Here is a 22818-nt window from a genome sequence, read left to right on the forward strand (position 1 = left end):
CGGGAGGAAGCAGAGGCAGGACACCTGACCCAAACTGGCCAAAGGGGTATTCCATACCACAGTACGTATGCTCAGTATATAAACTGGGGGAGTTACCCGGAAGGCACAGATCACTGCTTGGGTTGTGCTGCGTATCGTTTGGCAGGTGGTGAGCAATTGTATAGTGCATCACTAGTGTTTATTGGGTTTTGGTTTTTTTCCATATCCTTTTAGTTTTATATTCTCTCCCCTTGTTATTTCCCTTATCATTATTATGATTATTATTATTAGTAGTAGTTTTGTATGGTACTTTAGTTATTGGACTGTTCTTATCTCAACCCATGAGATTTACATTCTTTCAATTCTCTTCCCCATCCCTCTCAGAGAGGGGGAGGGAAGAAAGGGAAGGAGTGAGCGAGTAGCAGTTCTTAGTTACCAGCTGGGCTTAAACCATGACACCACCTCACTGTCTGTTCATGTAACCCACATTTCCTAAGCTTACCTATGAGGATCTAATGGCAAACAGTCTCAAAAGCCTTGCTGAAGTCAAGGTAGATAGCATCCACTGCTCTCCCCTCATTGACCCGACTTGCCATGTCACCATAAAGGGCTATAAAATTGGTCAAGCAAGATTTACCTTTGGTGAATCCATGCTGACTACTCCTGATGACTTTTTTTTCTTCTAAATCCCAGAGATTTATGGGTGTAAGTCTGTCTAGCCTATCTGTAACACAACTCTATACAACCAGGGGGAAGTTTTCCTTTCTCCCGCCTTCATCTCTAACCTCTGAGGCCTGGGACTCCTGAGGGCCTTTCTTAGTAGTAAAGACTGATACAGAGAAGGCATTCAGTAATTCTGCCTTCTCTGTGTCTTCTGTTACCAAGACACCCATTGAAATACTTTCAAAAGATGATAGTTTTAAGAAATTTTCTGAAGAAAAGCTTCTGAAAGAGGTTAGTGATGCTTTTGCCCTGCTGTCTGTTTTGAAATGTTGGCTTGACATTCCTCCTTGTTCTTAGGACTGCATTGGTACTTTTACAACCAATCCATTATTGGATTGTTTATAACAATCAATCTATATAGATACTGTCCAGAGACTTGTATCCCAAACTCTTTGCTGTATACCATGCTGGAAAGTGTGAGCCTAAGCAGTACTATTTCTTCCATTTTCCAGATACTTAAATAAAACAAGTTCCAAAGCATCCTTATTGATTCTTTCATTTGGGTGAGAACTGTGAAACTCTGGGCTCATAATTCTGAGTCTGCCTGGACTATGGAGCAGGATGGGTATTTGACAATCTTTGTTGCTCTGTCAGTGCTATTTTAGGTTTGAGTTGTTCTTTTTTTTTTTTTCAACTACCTGTTGCCAGGTTAATGTCTGGGGTTTTCGCATAGCTCCTCTGGGGTGCCTGACTCTCTCTTGCATGTTGTGAAGAGCCCAGAACTCTCAAGCATTTCCAGGTGTCTCACCCAGAAAGTTTTATATCACTCCAGAGGCCAGTGCCTATAAGTGAAGTTTCACTATGCCTCAGTTAGAGGTGCATAAATCCTGTATTAGATAAGGCTTTCTTTATGCAGTATGTCCCGTGCTAGTCTGCATTTGGTAGTAAAGCATTTGGAATTGGATTGCTTCCCAAGACTTCATCATCTAGGATAAAGTTTTTTGTTAGCCTGTTGGCCTGTAACTGCAGTCTGTAACTAGAATGAACTTTCAGAGCCAAATTTAGCAAAGGCTTTGGCAGCAGAGCTTTTCCTAATTCAAATAAATTTCCTGATTTAGTTTTATCTGCCTTTTTGGTTTTAGTGTATGCTTTAAAATTCTCTTAAAGTGTACTCTTTAAAAGACTTCCTTAGTATATTGTTCCATGCACCATTATTGTTACAGTAAAGAGGTAATTATGAAAGAGATGGGAACAGCGATTTGAAAAATTTGACATATAAATCTTATTCATATTTTAATCAGAGTTCCTGATTAATTTTTTTGCAAATTCAAAATTTAGACTTGGAAAACTCCTTTATTAAAGTGATGTGATTAGTTTCTAGTAACTTGAAGACTTTGTCTGTTCTTCAGAATGATAATGGCAGAAGAAAAACCTCACTAAGCAACAGTACATATAGAAGGGAAGTAAGAAGTAACATTCATATCCACTTAATTAGCTGGCCAACGATATTGGTAATTTTTTTTGCCAATAAAATTATATTCAAGTAAAAAAATGACTATCGCTAGATACCTCTGTAAGTCAAAGTAGCTGCTTGTATGGCTTCTGCCATTCTGCGTACGTGTTTTCCTCTAGAGCGCACATTGCTCTCCTGGACTTCCTTCGTTGTCCTCCCCTTCTTTGTCTCCTCTTAAGCACTGGCTAGAGATGATCATAGCAACAGCAGTAAATTAAACATTGTAAGACTTGTTCAAGTTCTAATTTAATCTGTCAGAGATGTTACTCTGTTACCTTGGAAACTTCACAGAGTCAGAACATGCTGGCATTTTGTGAGTTCAGGAGGGAAAGTTTGGTTTGCTTTGTAAACTGAAGTTGTTACGGCATTTTCAGTTTATACGTATTTTACTGATCTATACATAGTAGTGCAGTATTGTATTTTGAATGCACCTATGTATCAAGTGCATAATTACATAGAAAAAATGTTTTTTAAAGACGCATGGGAAGCTGATTTTTGGGGGGCATGGGGTGTGGTTGGATGCGGTGGTTTAGGTTTTTTTGTATCGAGCAACATTGTACCAGGTTACAGCTACAGGCTCCTCATAGCAGGCCCTAGTGCTGTCCTGTACGCTTTTACAGAATGTCCCTTCACTGATTCTATGGAAAAGAAAAGCTCCTCTTCTTGTAGGGCAGACAATACATTGGGGGGGGCTGCTTTTTCATGTGGTGTTCAACAGAACTAGGTAATCCATGCTTGCTAAATAGAGGCATAGATTACCTCCTCAGTCTTAAAGGAGCAGTGGAACACGTCTGTACCCTTAACAAGATTGCTTCGTTCATAGCTCAGTTTCACACAACGCCTTACTTGTGACATTCAGTTATAGGTCAGTGTTAGTAAAAGAGAGGAGGGTACTTGCATATAAACGTTATTAATGTTTGGAGGTTCTGGAGTCTGCTTGAAGCATCCTGGCTATCATAGTAGAGAAGGTGTTCATGGAAGAGATTCATGGAGTAAGAACATTCCTACTTGATGTGGTATTTTTAAAGTAACAGCTAGTTTTGTTATTGACCTTCAAAACTAACGTTGTAGAAAAGACTTGACTTGTAAAAAGGGTATTAAATTAATCCCAAATATCTTTGCTTCAGAGGTAAGATATTCAGTGCTCCTTTTTGTTCATATAACAAAAATTCTTCTACTTTCTATGTACTCCTGTGGCAATTGGCTAGCTAGAGTTGGCTTTTGAATGTGGCATGACATTTTAAGTATGCTCAGTACTTTCGGATTTCAGTGGAAATATATTAATTAAACTTAAAGGCATGTTTACTAAAAAGCATTGTTCAAAAAGGCCTGTAGATAGGCAGAACTATTTTATCTACCTCCAATTACAACACTCTTACACCCGTCTATGGTTTTGTTTTTGTTTTTTATCTGCTAATTAAAGCTTCTTTCTTTCTTTAATATGGTTGGCTGCACAACAACAGGAGCAAGAGAGTTCCTGTTGTAGAAAGTTATTGAGAATGCAAATATGAATAGTCAGTTTAAAAAGTCACAGTAATGCCTTCTAACAAAACTCCAGGTTTTCATAAGCAGCCCTCTATTCACCAGACTTTCATGCATTATCTTAAGTCAGCAACTGATTTTCTCTCAAATACTGAAAAAATATTATATACACACACCTATACATACACACATATATCTATCTGCCCATCTACATGTGTGTGTGTATAAAAAGAAAAAAATCCACGTATTTGGTCTCTAAAGTTGACAGTAGCTCAGCAGGCCAGAATGGTCCTGAAATACAAAATTAGGTGTTGGTTTTGTTCTTGCCAAAAGATATGAATAACATTGATAATGTTCTTCCAATGCAGAATTTCATCTAGGAGAATTGTTGCTTCAGCAATCACTACACTACATTTAGATTTATTTACAAACTTAAATATTTGTTCCTTAAACCTGGAGCTCCACGAGTACAATTTGAGTGTTGCCTGATTGGCTGTCCAAGGATATTCTAGAACATGTAAGAAATGGTCACAGCTGTGTTTGCATTGAATGGTCTTTGACTTTCTAAAGCAGAATCCATATGCCAATTTACCTGTCACCTTTGTACATTATAGACTGTGTCTGTATTTTAAATTGTGGTATTAGTTTTGTCATGTAGTTAGCAATTTTGACAAGTTTTATGTGAGGTTAAGCTTACATACAGCGCATGTAAGAGCCTGGGCCTGTCAAGAAGTAGTAGTAGTAGTATTTGGAGCCTAAATTCTGTCTGCTGTGTTGAAGATCCTCTAAAACTTTCCTGCAGTGGTTCGCAGAAAAATGAAAATGAAGCCTGCATGAGATATCTTTAAGAGTTCTATTTAGTTCCGTAAAATATATTGCTAAATATCTTTTATTTTGTGCTGAGTGATTTTTTCAAGTCGGAGAACAATGACTGAAAATCAAACTCCTGATTTTATTGTGAAACTCCTGTGATCAAGTACCCCCTTTGTAATTATTACTTACCATTTCCTTAGAGAAGCTTCCTAAAACTTGCCTGTCCTGTTTTTCAATGGTTTTACAGTAATCATGCCTAAAAATTTCAGACAATGCTGGGCTATCTCTGATAGTGATATGTGGGAAGTAGAGCTGTGGATTAGTACAGGCATGAGTCCTATCGTGATTTCCTGTGTGTATCGCCCTCAGGGACTAACAGGAATGGGGGCGAGGGAGAACAACATGATGATGACAACACAGTCCTAGGGTAGTTTTATCTGTCTCTTAGACTTTCCCTTGTTCTCTTCTTGTGTATCTGCCTCTGCACAAGCTCTCACTCTTGCTATGATGAGCGTAGACTGGACTGAGGCAGGTCTTGCCTGAGATCTGATTATTTTAAACTGCTAACATTTTGAAAGTCTGTTGTTCAGCACAGTTTCTTGATTATCCAGTTTCACACTCCTGCTTATATCATCAGTTAATCCTGGCTGCTGACCTTCACTTGAGATACAGCATGTCTGTACATCCAGATAACAGTCAGCACTACAAAGCTGAGAAGTGCTGGAGAGTGCTGACTTGTTAACGCTTAGTATTCCTGGTCTGGGATCATGACCAGGAGAACATGTGGTGCCTCTTCCAGGCATGGATAGTAAACACTTTCTTTTTTTGTCTCCTGTTCCTCCCACCCCCTTTCTGTCACCTGTATGGTACAGAAGTTTTAAAGTAGTAAGCTAACTAATATTGGTGTTTAATTACATCAGAATTTTATCATTGTTATGTGTATTTACCCCCATCCTCAGTATTTTCATGTTGAATCAAATAGTCTGTATTTACACTCTTCATGCTGCCAACTCCGTTCAGTTAATTGTAATATTCCTCTTGAAAAGGGAATACTGAGTAAGGATTTCAAAGAATAGTCTGAGGTATGATCCACTGAAATCAGTAGTTTCCCATTTATTTTAGTACACACTGGATCAGACTGCATGTGCAGTGTCAACTTTGAGTGAAACTCTGCTAAAATGCCATGGTGTTTTTTGCACTGCCATGTTCAGCCTGGGTCTGGAGGATTTTTGAGGAATAATGTTTGAACATGCTGCTTGCTTTGTATGTGATCTGTAAAAATCAGGATAAAGCCAAGAGATACTGCATCATATAGTTGATGCTTTAGCCGTGCTGCAGTTACACATACAAACACGGAAATAGATGAAATAGGACTGTGTTACAGAAGATACTTGAACCTGCCGTGAACCCTGCAGAGGAGATAGTCCACGTTGGCTTGAGTCATCAGCTGAGGAGTCTGATAGTGTTCAACATCTAAAAACCAAGGATAGGCAAAATAATTTCTTTCTTCAGAGGGAATGGCTTCTGATAAAAGACAATAGGAACATCACAAAGGGAAATGCTTTCGTGACATTTTAATGCGAATCAGTAAAGCAACTCAAAACCATGGGTTTATTTGTAGACTGGTTAATCTTTGCCAAAAGCAATCTATGATGATACAATAAAAGAAAACAAACTCCTTCAACAGTCCTAGGAAACAGAGATGGTTTGGTTCATGACCTAGGGTTTGTTTTGTTTTCCGAAAACATCAGTGTTACATTTCAAAATCCTCTTTGATTTTCTGCAGGAGTGGTACCACACTTGGCAAACAACCTTCTCCTCTGTTCATTAGAAAGTTATATTGTCTAGCATGTCTTAAAGTTCTCATATGACTATTTTAAGAATTAGACTTGCATCAATGTAATTGAAGTAATAACTCTAGAAATACTGCCTTTCTGAATTTGTTGCCCTGGCAAACTGCACAGCTTGTCTGTTTAATGAACTGCCTGGATTGAATAGTTGGCAGTTCTGTGTCTTTTTTTTCCCTGCTGTTAATCAACATGCAAATACAGTATTTAATGTTCTTTCTACATCAGAAGTATAAAATATCTGATCTGCTGTAGTACTGCTTATCTTGGAGTATAATTTTAAGGAACTTTCACATAGGAAGTTATCGGGAGTTACATATCTGTGCAGCTCTCCATATTTGCAAGATACTCTTCCTTTTGAAACAAATAGCCCTCATCTAAAACACGTCCTGAAATCTTAGGTCTTTCAGAGTCATTTGCCCCTGAGGTAATTTGCAGTTGCAAGGGCAACTTGTCACATGTAGTCTACAGCGTTACATTGTGTAGAGTGACCCTCCACATCTTCCAGTGGTAATGTTGTTCAAAAGTATGTAGAAGAACTCGTGGTAAATTCCTCTTCTTGTGGGGATCAGTGATAGAGACACTGATTCAACTGAAAGTGACTCTCATAGAAAGAGTTGTTTTCCTCTTGCATGTAGCCAGGCTTCGCAAGCTCTGTGAGCCTCTTTTCAATACAATAGCATTCCAGTTAAATGCACCGTGGAGTCAAACTAAGGGCAAAACCAGACTTGCCACTGTAACTGATAGGGTCGATGTCAAGGAGTGCACAGGAATCCTTCTTGGCTGTGGTAGGCAGGAAAAGGCAGGTACAATGTCCATCACGTGGAGATTCATCTTGTAGCACAGCTACAAAATGGTTTCTTGCAGAATAATCTGCATGCCACTCTGACAGTGAAAACAGATGCTCTATATATTTTATTTTGTTGTGTGATAAATGGCTAGTTTTCTTCAGTGTTTGCAGGTGCATCTCTTGATCTCCACACTCTCTCTCTCTCTTAAGAGTTTTCTCCTTAGACTGCCTTTCCAGAGATGTGCCATGACAATCCTGAGCTTCATCACAGCCTTTACTCTTACACTTGCAATTTCCAGCTGTGGTCCTGATCCTGCAAAATGAATATGGTGATACTTTGCAGGCATCACAGGGAAACCCTCAGGAGTGTGTCAGGACTTCATTTTTATGAGCAATAGTAAGTCAGCTTTCTCAGACTTTAAAACGCAGGTTACAGTCCCTTTGGAAATTTTTATGGATGTGTTTCATCTTGGAGCTGTTCCACCAATGCTTATCTATTGCTTTGTGATGTTGTTCTGACTCCTGAGAGATGTTCTTGCTGAAATTTTTCCAAAATAAAACTCTTGTTATTGCAGCTATATTTGGATATTTTTTTGGATATATTTGCAGCTTAGTGAGGTAAGTGATGGTTTATCAGATTGGCTTTCAGGACTTGCACTTCAGCAGGGCCGTGACGTTCCAGAAAAAGGAAAGTTCATGCAGGTCTTTTAAAGCATTTCCTACCCCTTCTGCCCAATCCTCCTTTGCTTTAACCCAGAACTATAATGTTATGCCTCCCAGCACAACTGATTCTTTCTACCTCTCTACTCTTTCAGCTTACATAAAAGGAAGTAACTTTGTGTCCTGTTCAGAGTTAGTCTACCAAGTGTTAGTTTAGTCACTGGTTTTGAGAAATATTTATATTTGCATAGTGCTGGAACACCAGCAATAAATACATACCAAAGTATTCCTTTTTGTGAGGTCTCTCTCTGGTCTCAATTAGGTGGTCCAAATAGGCAAATTGGGAAAAGGTTTGTGAAGAGATGAGGGGGAAGAACTAGACCATAACAAGTCCAGAAGTATAGCAAATGTCGAGATAGTTATAATAGATACCTAACTTGATTCACTTATTATTGGTGGAGATTTAAGAGAGGAGAGGAAGAAAATGCTCATACTTTATAGGTGGAAAGGCAAAAGAAAAAGAAGTATTGCATTTGTTTAAAAAAACCCAAAACAACCAAAACATACCAACACAGAAAAATGAAGTTTTATCTTATTCCCCTGCTCCTGTGAGAGTCTGGCACTCGCTTCCATGGGACCATAAACAGATCCCTGCTTTATCTTCTGGTGTACAGTGACATCTACAGAGTGGAGCACATCAAACAAGACTTTCCCATTTAGTAGCATGTCTTTTTTATGTCTGTTTTTCTTTTATGTATTCATTAGTTTAAACTTACTACTTTGTTTTATGCTTTTTAATGCATGTACAGTATTATTTTATCTTTGTATCTTCCCAAAGAGTTACTTCACTGTGACAGAAGTTAGTTTGACAGTTATTTACACACCCAAACAGAAATTGCTTTCTCTTGATGGGTAGAATGTCTAGTTTTACAGTGTAATGCCCTGGAAGATCTTACTATTTTTGAGGTAAAGTTTCTTTCACAACTGTGGTGTTCCTAGCAAGAAGTGAAGTTTTGATGCTTTCAGTCTGAGTGCTTATTCTGAAATTATCAGATAGATAGCATTATTATTAGATGTGTTCATTATTGAGGTAAATGTTTTAAGTTATTTAAAGAAGATACTAAAATTTGAATTCCATTTAATTATAAAAAATTCCAAACTAATAAATCAATAAAGGTACACTGAGGGATTCTTTGCAGGATTTTTCTTTGCTAGATAAAATCCTTAATTCTGTTGCATGCATTTTTGGTTGCTTTTGCTTCATTGACTTGTAGGTTTTTTTCCTTTTTTTTTTTTTTCTTTTTTTTTTTTTTTTTCTTTTTTAAGTTTCTACATGCTTATTAGGAAGAAAGTGTAGCTAGCTTCTGCAGTATGGTTTTATCGGTGTTTCATCCTTTATTTGTCTGGGCAAGACAAAACAGAATCCAGCCTAGTATATGTTTACAGAACATTGCCTGTGGATTCTGTTTTCTTAAGACTTGAGCACATGTGTTAACCTCATACACTGCAGATAGTCTCAGTAAATTCAAGACAACCATTTGATACATAAACCTAAATATGCATGTAAGTCTTTGCAGACATATCGCTTAGGCTGCTGAGGCTCCAATGCCATATTTTAAAAAGGACTTTGTAATAGGTGGTTTCTTTAAAAGAAACTTAAATGAAGCAGAAAGCTAAAATTTTATTCCAAGTGTGAAAAGACAAAGAGAAAAAGAAAAAATGCCATTGTTTTTATTTCTGCTGTCTTTAAAAAGGTAATTCATTAAGTATGTATAATAATGTAGACACCTGGGCTCTGAACTTCATGGCTTTTATTGTTGATGCTTTTTATGTAAAGGTCTTAATTTTGGTATTTCAAAATATGCTCGTCGGGGTTCATTTTTCTTTCCTCTTTAGTAACATTAAGTATATCAAAACAAGGTTTAAAAATACTAAATAAATGCATATAAATGCATCAGGAGTTGTTTTTGTCTTGTTTTTCCCCCTACCAGGTCAGATACTATAATAACATTAACTCCAAACCAGATCCAGGCCTCGCTAAACTAATATACCGAAATGATAATCAGAAAATTGCCAAGTAATGAACAAACCCCAGAAGTTTTAAAACTTATTAAGCGACTGTGACTGATGAGCAGGTGTTATAGCCAAGGCTTTCATGTCTGAAAAATGACCCTGATAGTTTGCCAGCTGACATTACTGGTTAATTTGTCTTAAACTCATTTTTTGTAGAAGAAAGAACACAAGTAAAATAATATCTCAGTGGAGCAGGAGGGAGCACTTAAAACCCATGTAGTAAAAGTGTACTCGTTATATAAAATTCTTAGCAAAAAGCATTAAACCCTTTGGAGAAACACATGAGTAAAATAATCTTTGCAATATATAAACAAACAATAAAATATATGTAAGCAGTGAATGCTAGAAGGACGTGAAAGATTTTTTTAGGTATTCAAAGACTCTTATGCTCCAATAAAAAATAAAGTGTGTAATAGATGAAATATGTCCATTCCATAAGAAGAAATAGAATAATAAAAAATAAAAATAAAAAAGTTAATATGCTAGTGGTAATGGTTTAGCATCCAAAGGATGTCAGCATTTTTCCTCTTATAGAGATCTGTAATGTGTCCAAACTCTGGATTTTTCTCATTCTTACATTCGCAGCTTTTTAGTTGAGATTGAAGGAAGTAAGAAAAAAGAAAAATATAAACCACAGAGTTTCACAAATAATTGAGCAAACTTCCATTTTTATTGTAGTTTCAAGTATATCTTTTCTAACATTAAGTATAATCACAGGGCTTTTTTAATTGCTGCATAGTTATTACTGAAAGAGGCATCTGGAAAATGTCTTCCATTAGTTGTGGTTTTTGGCAGAGGCTAGAAGCCAGCATGGTCAGTGTAATTAAACTGACAAGTGCTTGACATACTGTATTTGTTTGCTGAATGTACTTTCCTTCAATAAATATTAGTATTTCTTCTAAATCTCCTACTCTAGCTGGTGACCCTGACAACTTTAAATGTTAGCATAACATGTAACATGGCAGCATTGCAGGGGCAGCATTTAGGACAAAATGTTAGAAACTTTCTTAGTAAATACCTGTTTGAGAGACTGTTTGCAATGGATGAACAGCAGTAGATTTCTTCAGTATGAGCTCAGATACCAGACTCCAGCAGATTTCTCTCAGTAAGCTGTAAAAACCCTTTGCTGGAGAAAATGAGCCCGAAGACCTAAACTTCCAGTGCTTTCAAAACTTTATAGGCTTTTGATGTGAATCTTTACTCTCTCTCAGATAAATGTCAGAATACAGCCTGTGAACTTGTAAATTTAGCTGCTGTGGGGTTGAGCCATACTGCAGATTTTGGGTGAATGCTGAACAATGAATCATCTCCTCATGGTCTCTAACAAGAGTTAAGTCTTTCTAGCTCACTTTATTTGGTTTCGAGTTTGCATTGCATTTTAAAACTTCATGTACCTCCTCATTTAGACTCCTCTTTATGTTGTAAACCATGGTGAGACTGGACCGATCCGATGCAACCGGTGCAAAGCTTATATGTGTCCCTTCATGCAGTTTATTGAAGGTGGAAGGAGATACCAGTGTGGATTTTGCAATTGTGTAAATGATGGTAAGTGATGTTGCTCTCATGTGTGATTCATACAAATTCCATAAAACTGAAAAGAAACTGTACCCCTAAAATTATTTTCTTGACTTGATGAGAAAATAGTTTAGTGAGATGCAGTAACTAAGCCTATTTCACAAACAAATAATTAAAAAAAACCCCTAAAACTACTCAAGAAAAATACACAGAAAAATATGTTCAGTACAATTTAAAACAAAACATATGAAAAAGAATGCTGACTCATGAAGTCCAGTCTGATACATTCAAAACTCTATTTAAAAATACAGTGTTAATGTTGGATACAGGGCTGCTTGTATTGCTAATGGAAAGCAACTTCTGTGTCAACAGAATTTACTTATTTAAAAAATCTAAGTGTCTAGCAAGAACCGAGTATTTAGAACCATGTTAGCCCAGTTCTGTCCATGACTGTGGATGCAATGGTTAAATAACCCATTAATCTTAATGTGACAAGTGTTGGTTTTCACAGAAGATACCATGCCATATTTGTTCAAGTGTGCTGCATGTGTCTCATAACTGTTTTTGTGCACTTGGCTAAATCCCAAATCTTTGCCAGAACTAGCCCTTCTGGACATTTGTATCAAGTTGGCTTTCCACAGCTGGATCACAGTGGTATAGTGCTTTCCCTAATACAGTAATCTTTTCAGCTTACATGTGAACCTTGACAGACTTATTCCAACTTCTCTTCTGCCTGACTCTCTAATATTTGTGCAAGCACAGCAGATAACAAATTTCATAGTTTACCAGTTTAAACACTCATAAAGAGAAATTTAAATGCATTGTAAACATTTAAGAAAGACATTTAAGTTGCAGTGTCCGTTTTAAATCATGCATTGTATTACTATGCTATCTTATATCCAACTCAGAAAGCACTTTAAAAAAACTTTAGTGAGGGCTGAAAATGACCAACTCACTGAGTAGATACTCCCTCCATTCACATATGCATTCACTTTTTACAGGTAAAAATGTGGAAAACAAGCATTCTAAATATACATTGATTGAGGAAAGAGGAGCTAAAACCTATGTGTGACTCTTCCACAGTGTGACTCTAGCCATCAGACTAGCTGTGTGGAAATTAGTGGTGGCAAAACCCACTCAATTTCTTACTGCTTTGGAGTTGTGCACCTTTAATCTGTAGCTGCAGAAGGTTCCCAATGCGCTTTGCTGTACAGTAGCCCAAGGTTGTGAACCTTGTAGAGCTATTTCCAGTGAAGTGTTTTTGGATAAAGCAGTACAGGCTTTAGGCTGTACAGTCTTTCAGTGCTTTTTTTTTTTTTTTGATAAAGCAGCACAGGCTTTCAGTGCTGTTTTCACCACTGTCCCTCTGCAGAGCTCTGGCTCTGGTAATTTGAAGTAAGCTGCGAGTAGACTGTATGAATAAAATAGTCACTGTTAAGTCTTTATCCTGAGAGTAACAGGCTCCTGCCTGTGGAAATGACCTGGGTCAGTTTTACCTCCTCAAGCCTGACAGTGTAGGGGTGGGAGAATATGGACATTTATAGGGGAATACACCCTGTACTCCAAATACAAAAAGAGCTGTCATTGCTAGAATATCATGGTGTTTTTGTTTGCTTGGGGTTTTTTAAGCCAATGTTGGGAAAAAAAACCCCACCAACATTGCAACCCAGATAAGCATTTAAACTCTTTCCTTGATTAGTAACAGGGGAGTCTACATTAATACATTATATGTGTTGAAAGAAGTTACTAGGTTGTTCCCCTCCTCCCCAAAATATAAACTTTTTTCCTTGCTCTTTTGTTGGCTTTTAGTCCCTCCGTTCTTCTTTCAACATCTGGACCACATTGGCCAGCGGGTAGACCACTATGAAAGGCCTGAGCTATCTCTGGGATCTTATGAATATGTTGCTACTTTGGACTATTGCCGAGTGAGTATTTCCAGTACACAAACTAATTTATGATTTTATGTCAAAACAAACAAAATCCTTTAAATTCTTACAGTAGAGTAAACATACTTGTAAGCTGAATATCAGAGTCCAGGAACATTCTAGAAAATTTAGACAGATGTGGAGAATATAATGTTTTGTGCTGCAGAGTATAAGACTAGGAAGTAAGAGTAACAAATAGCGCAGCAAAGTTGTGGATAACCAGTTGTTCACGGGTGTTTATTTGGTCCTAGCTAGCATGTTGCACTGTTGAAATTCTGATGCAGCATTGCATTTTAGATGCATGTCTTCTCTTGGTTTTTAAGACAAGACACATGCCAGAATTGCTTTCCCAATATTGAAAACCTTCGCAAGGGAATTTGACCTTCTAATCTTTTCCTAGCAAGTGTAGTTGTAGTATTCTGACCAGTAAGTACAGTGGAATGGGTTCTCTCTCCTAGTGTTAACTCACTGAAGAACTGATCCTACAGCCCACTCAAGTCACTGTAAATATGTGTAGTTGATTTTATTAGAGAACTCTATTTGATACTTCTGAAAGCATAAATTACTTAAACTTTTTGAACTTTAGCTCATTTTACAAAACTGCATCTATCCACATTGTGGACATATTTTTCTGTTCTTGCTGAAATCAGGCAGAATTTTCTTCTTGACATAGAAATGAGGTCATGATAAGGTTGGGAAAGGCAACTGGGCCCTACAAAGCCTTGAAGCAGAGACCAGTAACTTCGTCAGACTATCAAAGTATTGCTGGTATGAAGAAAATGAACAGATTTAATTCTGCTTTCTCACTAGGGTGCTGCTTCAAAATCCAGTGAAATCCCTGAGATGACCTCTATGAATTTTATTGCAGTGTGGGTTAAACTCCGGAACAGGAGAGATCATGAGGCATTACAGAAATACAGTGCAGGACCCTCAGTGCACATCCAGTGTTGTTCCATCAAATTCAGTTAAGCTTTGCTAATTTCTGGCAGCTAAACTTTTGAAAAGTCATGTGTACGGAATGGCTCAGTGCAATTTTCACAGTTCTCTGATCGGGAGTGTAACCCTGTCTGGTGCAGTTACCATCACAGAGCATCTTTCAGTGCAGTGGCTTTTGTCATATAGCTTAAATCAGGGAGTTTACTTGGTAAGTCATCGAGGATCGTCTGTTCTGTTGCAAAGACCCATCAATAGACTTACTAGAATGTAACAAGAAAGAAATCTCTTACAAAATTAACACTCATGCTGGAAATGCTAAGTCATGAAATTTTACAGACGTTAACATTATTTTACAATTAATTTTTCATTTTGCTCCACGTTGCAAGGGTTTAAATCTTTTATAAATCCAGTTTAAGACCAGAACTGAAAAGCTATTTCCTTTTGTGCTTATCAAATGACAAGGATGAACAGCTACAAGAAATGTTAACAAATAACAGCTGTTTCGTATTATTGTGCTCCTGCAAAGCGGATGTGGCAAGAGCACAAGTCCTTGTTTCTACAATATATTTGTCAGAACTTATGCAGGGATTCTTTATAAATGATGATGCGATACAAGGGTTTAAAAGTAATGTTTGATTAAGTTTTTGAAAATAGAATCCAAGTCCAGTAAACAGAACAGTTTTAAAATACTGCATGGTTTTAGTTCACAGGAAATAATCCCGATTTACATGATTCAAATAAAGAGAGATCAAGGGTGTAATGTTAAGTATAAAGTGTGCAAGGGACTACAGATAAGTCATAATTCAAGGGTTAGATGATGTTTTTCTTACATGGAGTTTTCTGAGGTTTAAGTATAATTTGGTTGAGTGGTCAGAACTCTGTATATGAAAGCAGTGAAACAGTATAATTGAAAAGCTGTCCTGAATTTGACACAAAATAGTGACCAGTGCTCATCTTAATGGGAATTAGGAAAACCGATCTTAGGGAGTATGATGTTTACTGTTGCTATGTTCATTTTATATGACCTTCCTGGGTACATCTCTAAGCATTACATTGCTTTATTTGGAAACAAAACATCTTACATTTTTCTTATTACGGAAACTTGTGTCAGTAGTGTATGTCCCAATTTGATTGCCACTTACATTATGAATAAGAGGAATTCCCAGAGGAATCCATACCAGCCCGAGTCACTGCTGTGTATGCAGCAGTTCTATACATTGAATGTTCCGCTTTCACACTTTGCTTATCTTACACAAAGTCAGCGTGTTCCTGAAAGTACAGTTCAGCTGTCTAGGATGCCCTGGAGCATGACATACAGATAGGTGGCAGATGACCACCACTTAGTACTGCTAAGAACTGAGATATTGTAATTCTGGTTCAGTACCTAAGTTCTGTTTTCTGTTTCCAGATTGTTTGGAAATCACTTAACAGTTGTTAGAGACTAATACTAACAAAAACTGAATGTAAACATTCACATTAACAAAATGGTATTGCATATTGATGTAAGGATTGCAAAACCAATATGGGTACAGAAAAAGCCAAAAGGCAAATCTATTTAAACACTTGAATTCCAGCAGTGGATGTTTGTGTTTCATCTTATCTAGTAAACTGTTAACCCTTACATGTTTTATTCCATAAGGATGCTATTTTCCAGTAATAATGTTTTATTCCAGGAGTGGACTTTACCCACTGCATGTCAGCTTCCGCAGTAGTTATTATTTATGATCCATAGCATTTTTCAAACAATTGAATGCTGTATTTAGATTGCGTTAAGGTACCACCTCTAAATTTTTTGACCTAACAGGGCACTGTCTAATTTTCCCTGTGAATCATCATTTTTCTGTAGAACAACAAGCCTCCAAAGCCACCAGCTTATATCTTCATGATTGATGTATCATACAGAAACATCAACAGCGGGCTAGTTAAACTCATATGTGATGAACTGAAGACTCTGCTAGATAAACTTCCAAGGTAAAGAAATAAAAGTGCTCTTTGCTTAACTCATTACACGGCATTTTTCATGCAAGTTTGCATGTTGAAAGATAAAAACAAGCAACAGAAAATGTCCAGATTTACAGTACAGGCATTTTTGAGGTGATAATGACCAAATGTTAATTTTCATTGCTGGCAGTTCTTAAACACTGATGTCTGGGCTTACTGTATGAATGGAAAAAATCTGTCATAGTAACTGCACATGCAGCTTGCATTCTTTTCCTTTCTTGTAGTGAATTCTAGTGGTGGTATCAGCTACCACCCAGCTCGTAGTTTTGACTTGCTGTAAAGTTCTGTTGACTGCAGTGCTGCCTTTCTCATTAAATTAAACAGGAAAATATTCAAAACCAGATAAATATTCAAACCCAGAATATTCAAGAATGGCAAGTCTCTCTAAAGCCATAGTGTTGGTGGCTTGTATCTTTAGCTGTTACTGTTAATTAGCAAAACTTCTAAAGCTTCTAAAACTGTGCTGTGAGACTTCTCTATCCTTGAGAGGAGAACAAATCTTGTAGGCCACAAATATTTTATTAAATACAGCACATTTGCTTTGTGAGCATTAAAGACACAATAGTAGTATTACTACTGATCAATATTAATGACAATGAACTATTTTATTGTAGTTTAGTATGATTTGTAGTATAGTGTATTAGGGTAGTTTTCATTAAAGTTTAAATAATGCAGACACACATAGTTCAATGAGAACAGTGAAAACTGAGAAATAAAGTGGCTGTTTCGCAGTGAAGGCATATAAAAGCATTGAAGAATATACAGAAAGAAAATACATTCCAAATAACAATACTTGCAGAGGGTAAACAGACTTAAATGGAGAGAGCAAAATGAGGAAGGGTGGGAGATGGGATGGGATGTGTTAAAAATCATTTATCATGTGTCCTTCTGGGATCTCTGTGCATGAAAGAAATTCCAGGGCAGGGTGAAGGGTTAGTTTGTCAGATGCCCATGTAAGGCCACCTCTCAAGTACTTTGTCATTGAAGATTACACTAGAGACACAAGTGTTTTATATTATCGTGAACATATCTCAGAGCTTTCCGTCCGGATTGGTAATGACTTTGAAGATAATAAACACCTAGGCTTAAACAGGGAAAGTTAAAGAAAAATGAAAGTAAGTGTATCTACATCACAAAAAAGACACATTAATTCTTCTCCTCAGCAGCACTCTGCAGATACCTGCTGCTACATAATGTTTGCAGGGCCAAAGTTTTTATGTTCTCTGAAAAAAGCAATAAAAAAACATAAAGAAAGGGCAGGCCCGTCAGTTTCTTCAGACCCATCTGTGGTCTTTGAGCAACAGTAATTAAAAAACAAAACAAAACACGAACAACAACAAAAAACACCACCAAAATCAACAACGTAACAACGTGAGGCCATTCCACCAAAATTTGTGGTGAAAATTCTGTTTTGGTGCTGACACACAAAGGTCACTGTGTGTTCATTTTCTATTGCTGGACAAAGACACCTGCAAAAATATTCTGCTCTTACCACAAGAGGTGAGAGCCCTGTGCTGGGAATTCACCTTGTGCCCATATCTTTGAGAGGAAGGACTTGAGGTAGCAAAGCAGTCTATGTCACAAAAGGGCCGATCTGTCTAAAGGCCTGCTCTAGCTGCGACTGTGGAAGTGGCTGTGAAGTGAGAAGTTAGAAAGGATTAAGGTAGGTGGCTCAAGACCTGGTGTTAAGAACTCTGTTTTTGTAGACTTGCAGCATAGCTGAAAACACATTATTTGCTTGCTTGAGATTTTAGAGCAGACATTTTCAAGCATATGTGTTCCAATCCAGAAACCCCTGGGACTCTATTTAGAAAAGTAGAGAAATGTGTTGATAGAAGTTGTGCTTATGAGCTCAGAAAAGTCACACTAGTTGTGAAAATACTATTTTTAGGTGCATAACTTAAAAAGAAAACCAAAAAACAAAAACCCCACACACAAAAGAAAAAAAGCGACCCACAAAACAAAAAATCCCCGAACAGATATTGGAAAGTATTTCTATATCTATGATCCAGACATCTCATTCTGAGACTTTAAAAAGAATTAAGTAGTGTATGAGATGTATAGGCAACTGGCCACTGCATTATAGCTCATCTTTAAAACTGTGATAGAAACAACTGGGTTGTTGACTGGGTTGTTGGCTGCCACAGATAAGAGCAGTGTCTGAAAAATTTGTCCCTGATACCTGCTGTGTAACTGCTTTGGGAATCCTAGGATGGTGTGGAAACTTCTCTTTGAAGTGGGAAAGTGCTGTATGTATAGAAAGTTGTTAATACCTTGTCCCCATCAAGCTCTGAATGCTCCCCATTCATCACATTACTAAGAAAATATCATCTGAGTGCTGGGAATGATTAGAAATCTACATGCAGAAATGCTGCACCTGTTTGTGTTAGCATATCTTGGAGGAGTTATTTAAAATGCTTCCTTATGGGGAGTATGTTCAGTGTAGAATATTGACTTGGTTTAGATCAGAGTAGTCCCTTTCTCATCCAGCTGTGTTCCATAAAACATGGATGGTAGATTAACAGTCTAGACCGGTATGAGAATTAAAGATTGTAGATGAGAAATGTTAGTCCCCTGCAAGCTCAAGGTTTTAGGTGAAGCTTGTGAAACTGCAGATGACAATTTTTTGGGTGTTTTTTTTTTTCTTCTCTGCAGACAAACAGAGTTGATTGATAGCTAGGGTAGGGGTGACAGGTTGTTTTCCATTTGCTGTAAGAAAAAACAAACAAGAATTGCAGCAATAGTGTATTGGTGTTCTTTCTCCTCTTTAGTTTGATTTTTAATTCTTCAAGCATGAGTGAAGTCATGAAATGCAGCCTGTTGGTTTGCAGTGGAATGGGATGAAGGCCTCACCATTGGTTTTGGTGGGGCCAAGGCTTTACACTCCTTAGGAGAATAAGTATTCTCCAACCCTGGCTATGTTAGTGTGGCAAAGGCTCAGGGTAGCTGTTAAACATTCCCTTGTTGCTTCAGAGGTTAGAGTGAATGATAAATAGTGTATGTTTTGCCCTGAGTGCCTAGTAAATGGAAATACTATGGTAGGGCTCTGTTACTGAATTCTTTGGTCTGGTAGTAACATCTGCACAAGTCTCTGAGCATTATGGTGTCCTGTTTGTGGGTTAGTGTATTTCTTTGTTTTAACTTTTTTATAATCATAACCTTCCATGAGTGACTTTTTTTGTAAGCTAAAGAAAATAAAATCAGCTTGGCTATTTCTGTGGTTCCTATTGTGGTCTCAGAAGACTTTGTGATACATAGCTCTACGTCCTTGTGAGATTAAACAATAATTGTTGCTGTTCCCTTTTTACAAATGGAAACTGAGGCACAGAGAAATAAAATAATTTCATCTCAGGTTATAAATTAAATCAATGGAATAGCTGGGAACTGAATAAGGGTTTTCAAGTTTCAGAACTTTGAATATGAAAGCTTTTAAAACATGAAAAAGCATTATACTACAGACTTGGTATTTGCTGGTTTTGTGACATCTCACTGTAAGTTCAACAGGCTGCTTAAATGTTTAATGTCTCTATAAGGAGCATATAGGCTGACCTGTAGTAATTGGTGCTGAAAGCTGGGTGTGTCATTTAGGAAAGGAACACCCTTCTACAAAAAGGTGCTATTTTATTAGTAATTAAGACTGGGTTTTGTGATAGGACTGCATTTTAGGGAAAAGCTCACAAAACCTAGAACTGCAAACCTGGTAAGGGTCTAACTAGTACTGTTCATTAATAATGCTGCTTCTAGTGGCAGAGTGGGCTCCTGCTTAGAGGAGTTAGGAAACATGGTAACAGAGTCTGAGCCTGCTGCCTGCGCAATCCCTGCAGATGTAGCTCACAGCAGCAGTGTGCTAGCTCTGGGTGGCCCAAGAACTTACTGGCAATAATGAGGAATTTCTACAGTGTGTTTTCTGCGCCAGGCACAGCTTTTGCTCCTTAGACGTAGACCTGCTGAAGCAGGCGATTGACCCACCAGAGTCACCAGATATTATTCTGGTTACTGTTCTTCCTAGGCATCAGTCATTAATGTCAACGAATTACAATGTATCGTAAATAAAGTGGATTTTCTTATTGTATCTTGTAACTAATTGTCCTGTTTTCCCTTTTCCATGTTTTAAGGTCAACATGGTTTATTCTTTATCGTAGGGATTTTTCACTGCTTACATGGAATGCACAATTGATAGAGTTGATGCAAAAATATATATATATATATTTAAATGAAGCAAGCAATATAGCAGTTGATTTTATCAGGGTGTTTTAATTTGACCTAAGGCAAAAATTGAGGTCATTACATCACTTGGTTGTTGTTTGCTTTGTTGTTCCCCGTATGGATAATGATCTGAAAGCAGCCTTGCATTACAAAGGAGTGCTTTTATTGCAAGATCAGAAATTGAGAATTATAACCAGTTGGTTTTGGTTTTCTTACAGAGAAGAGCAAGAGGAATCCTCAGCAATTCAAGTTGGTTTTGTCACTTATAACAAGGTCCTCCACTTCTTTAATGTCAAAAGCAGTTTGGCTCAGCCTCAGATGATGGTGGTCTCTGATGTTGGAGAAGTTTTTGTTCCTTTGCTGGATGGTTTCCTTGTTAACTTCCAGGAATCACGATCTGTTGTTATCAAGTAAAGTATGATTGGTCCATATGAAAATAAGATCTGAAAGCTTACGATATGCATTAATCCTTTTAGTCAGCTGTGTGATTAGGGGTGGGAGGGTACATGTATTTATTGAAATATTGTAGAAGCCAGCAGATGCTTCAAGTTGCATCGTTCTGCCTCTGAAGCAAAGAAAAAGGGTATCAACAACCCCTTCAGTGCTCAGTTGGAAAGCATGTTTAGGCCAGGTGCAGACCCTGCATCTTCAGCTGTGCTGTTTCAAAAATGAGAGGGGGGTAGCGGTTGTGTGCCACGTTGCATATTTTTCCTCTTGCAATGTATAGGATGCACACCTGGGTATGATCTAAGGACTCACAGCACACCAGAACTCCTTAACTTTTAGCTATTTATTTATTATTTATTTATTGCATGTTCTTTTATGTTACCAGCTTTGAAATAACACATCTCCTAGAATTCATGTTTTGTTTTATTCTGGCTGGAATCCTAAGAAATTGAGCAATCAAAAATTTTTATTATTTTTTTAAATACAATTTTGCATGGAAAACACCTTCCTGTCTGAATTGATATGTTACAAGGTAGTTTGGGGAGTATTCCAAATAGCTAACCAGCTAAGACACTGATCCTTTCTTCTTTCATAGCTTGTTGGATCAGATTCCTGAGATGTTTGCAGACACTAATGAGAGTGAGACCATCTTCGCTCCTGTTATCCAGGCTGGCATGGAGGCACTAAAGGTTAGAATGTTCTTCTCTCTAAAAATGAGAATGAGACGTGGTAAGCTGCAGAAGTTCCATATGCTAAAAGCCAGTCCCAAGTCCTCCTACAAATCACAATAGGAAAAGAGAAAAAAAAAAGTCACAGATTGTTTCCAGCACTAATGTTCCATTACTCTAACAGTATGTCTGAAATGCTTTAGTCAAAATGAGAACACTCACAGGCATAACGTTTTTCCAGATTGTGCTTTTTTGGGGAAACCAGTCCCTAGGTTCTATGCTACATAGAATGGATGTTGAGGAGAAGATGAACAGGACTCTGTTTCTTATTCAGAGAAATAAAAAAGTGTATAGTTGAGATAAATGAAAAAGTGTATAGTTGAGATAAATGAAAAAGTGTATAGTTGAGATAAATGAAAAAGTGTATAGTTGAGATAAATGAAAAAGTGTATAGTTACTGCAGCAGGAACTAACAGATACTCCAGATATTTGCACAGATACCCCATCCTTGCATGCGTGGAGGGCAGGAAAGGAGTCAGTGTAAGATGTAATTTTGCACTTTCTTCTGCTTCTGCTGACTTCTTGTGCAAAATAAGATATTTATGACTATTTATGACTGCATCAGGTAGGGGGGTGGAGGGTTTCTGCTTAACAGGCAAGTTCTCACAGCTTGTATACAGCTGAAAATGAATCCCCGGGTCAAGATGCATCCCCAGTCACTTTCTGTATGTCCAGGACATCCTCTGAAATGCTGACATTTCCATGAAGTGCTGCCAATTAAAAGGATGACACCATGGTTCGTTACAAGATTTGTAGTAGCAGAAAACAGCCAGTGGTGTTTTAAAATTGTTGATTTATCTGTAAGCTGTGTATAAATAAAACATGAACTTTGAGTAGATAAATTTGTTGAACCAAAAATACTCAACATTGCTCAAGTCTATTTCTTAAATATTTGATAAATACCTTTTTTTCTTATACCAGAAGGTGTGTATGCAAAACATGTTTAGTTACTGTTTCTGTCAGAATGCTCTTCCCTAGTACTTGACTTTGGTGCTGGCTACAAAAGAAAGCAGCTCTTAAGTAAGCTTTTTATTTAGCTCAGTTTTTTAAAGTTATAATTTGTAAGGATTTTCACTGTAAATTATTAATATCCATATACCTGTGCTCAGGAAGACAGTTCTTGTCTAAAAAGATTTCAAATGGATTGTGGTCCTATTTGAGATTAATTTTAATACACTTTTAGAAATAATACATGTAGATTTTAGAAAGTGTGTCAAAAGTAGTGTCGGTAATTCCTGCT

The 22818-nt window shown here is 37.3% G+C and overlaps 1 protein-coding gene across 1 annotated transcript in view; it reads left to right on the forward strand.

Annotated features, from left to right (window-relative positions):
• The window catches only part of SEC24D (SEC24 family member D), a 52294-nt gene that overhangs the window by 20890 nt on the left and 8586 nt on the right, over window positions 1–22818 (forward strand). The window contains exons 8-12 of the mRNA XM_010017140.1: window positions 11227–11365; window positions 13145–13260; window positions 16043–16167; window positions 20622–20813; window positions 21446–21539. Of these exons, the coding sequence (XP_010015442.1) occupies window positions 11227–11365; window positions 13145–13260; window positions 16043–16167; window positions 20622–20813; window positions 21446–21539 (666 nt within the window). The remainder of the gene's footprint in view (window positions 1–11226; window positions 11366–13144; window positions 13261–16042; window positions 16168–20621; window positions 20814–21445; window positions 21540–22818) is intronic.

Source organism: Nestor notabilis, unplaced genomic scaffold (genome assembly GCF_000696875.1).
Source record: "Nestor notabilis isolate BGI_N333 unplaced genomic scaffold, ASM69687v1 scaffold3366, whole genome shotgun sequence".
In the NCBI taxonomy this organism is placed as follows: Eukaryota; Metazoa; Chordata; class Aves; order Psittaciformes; family Psittacidae; genus Nestor; species Nestor notabilis.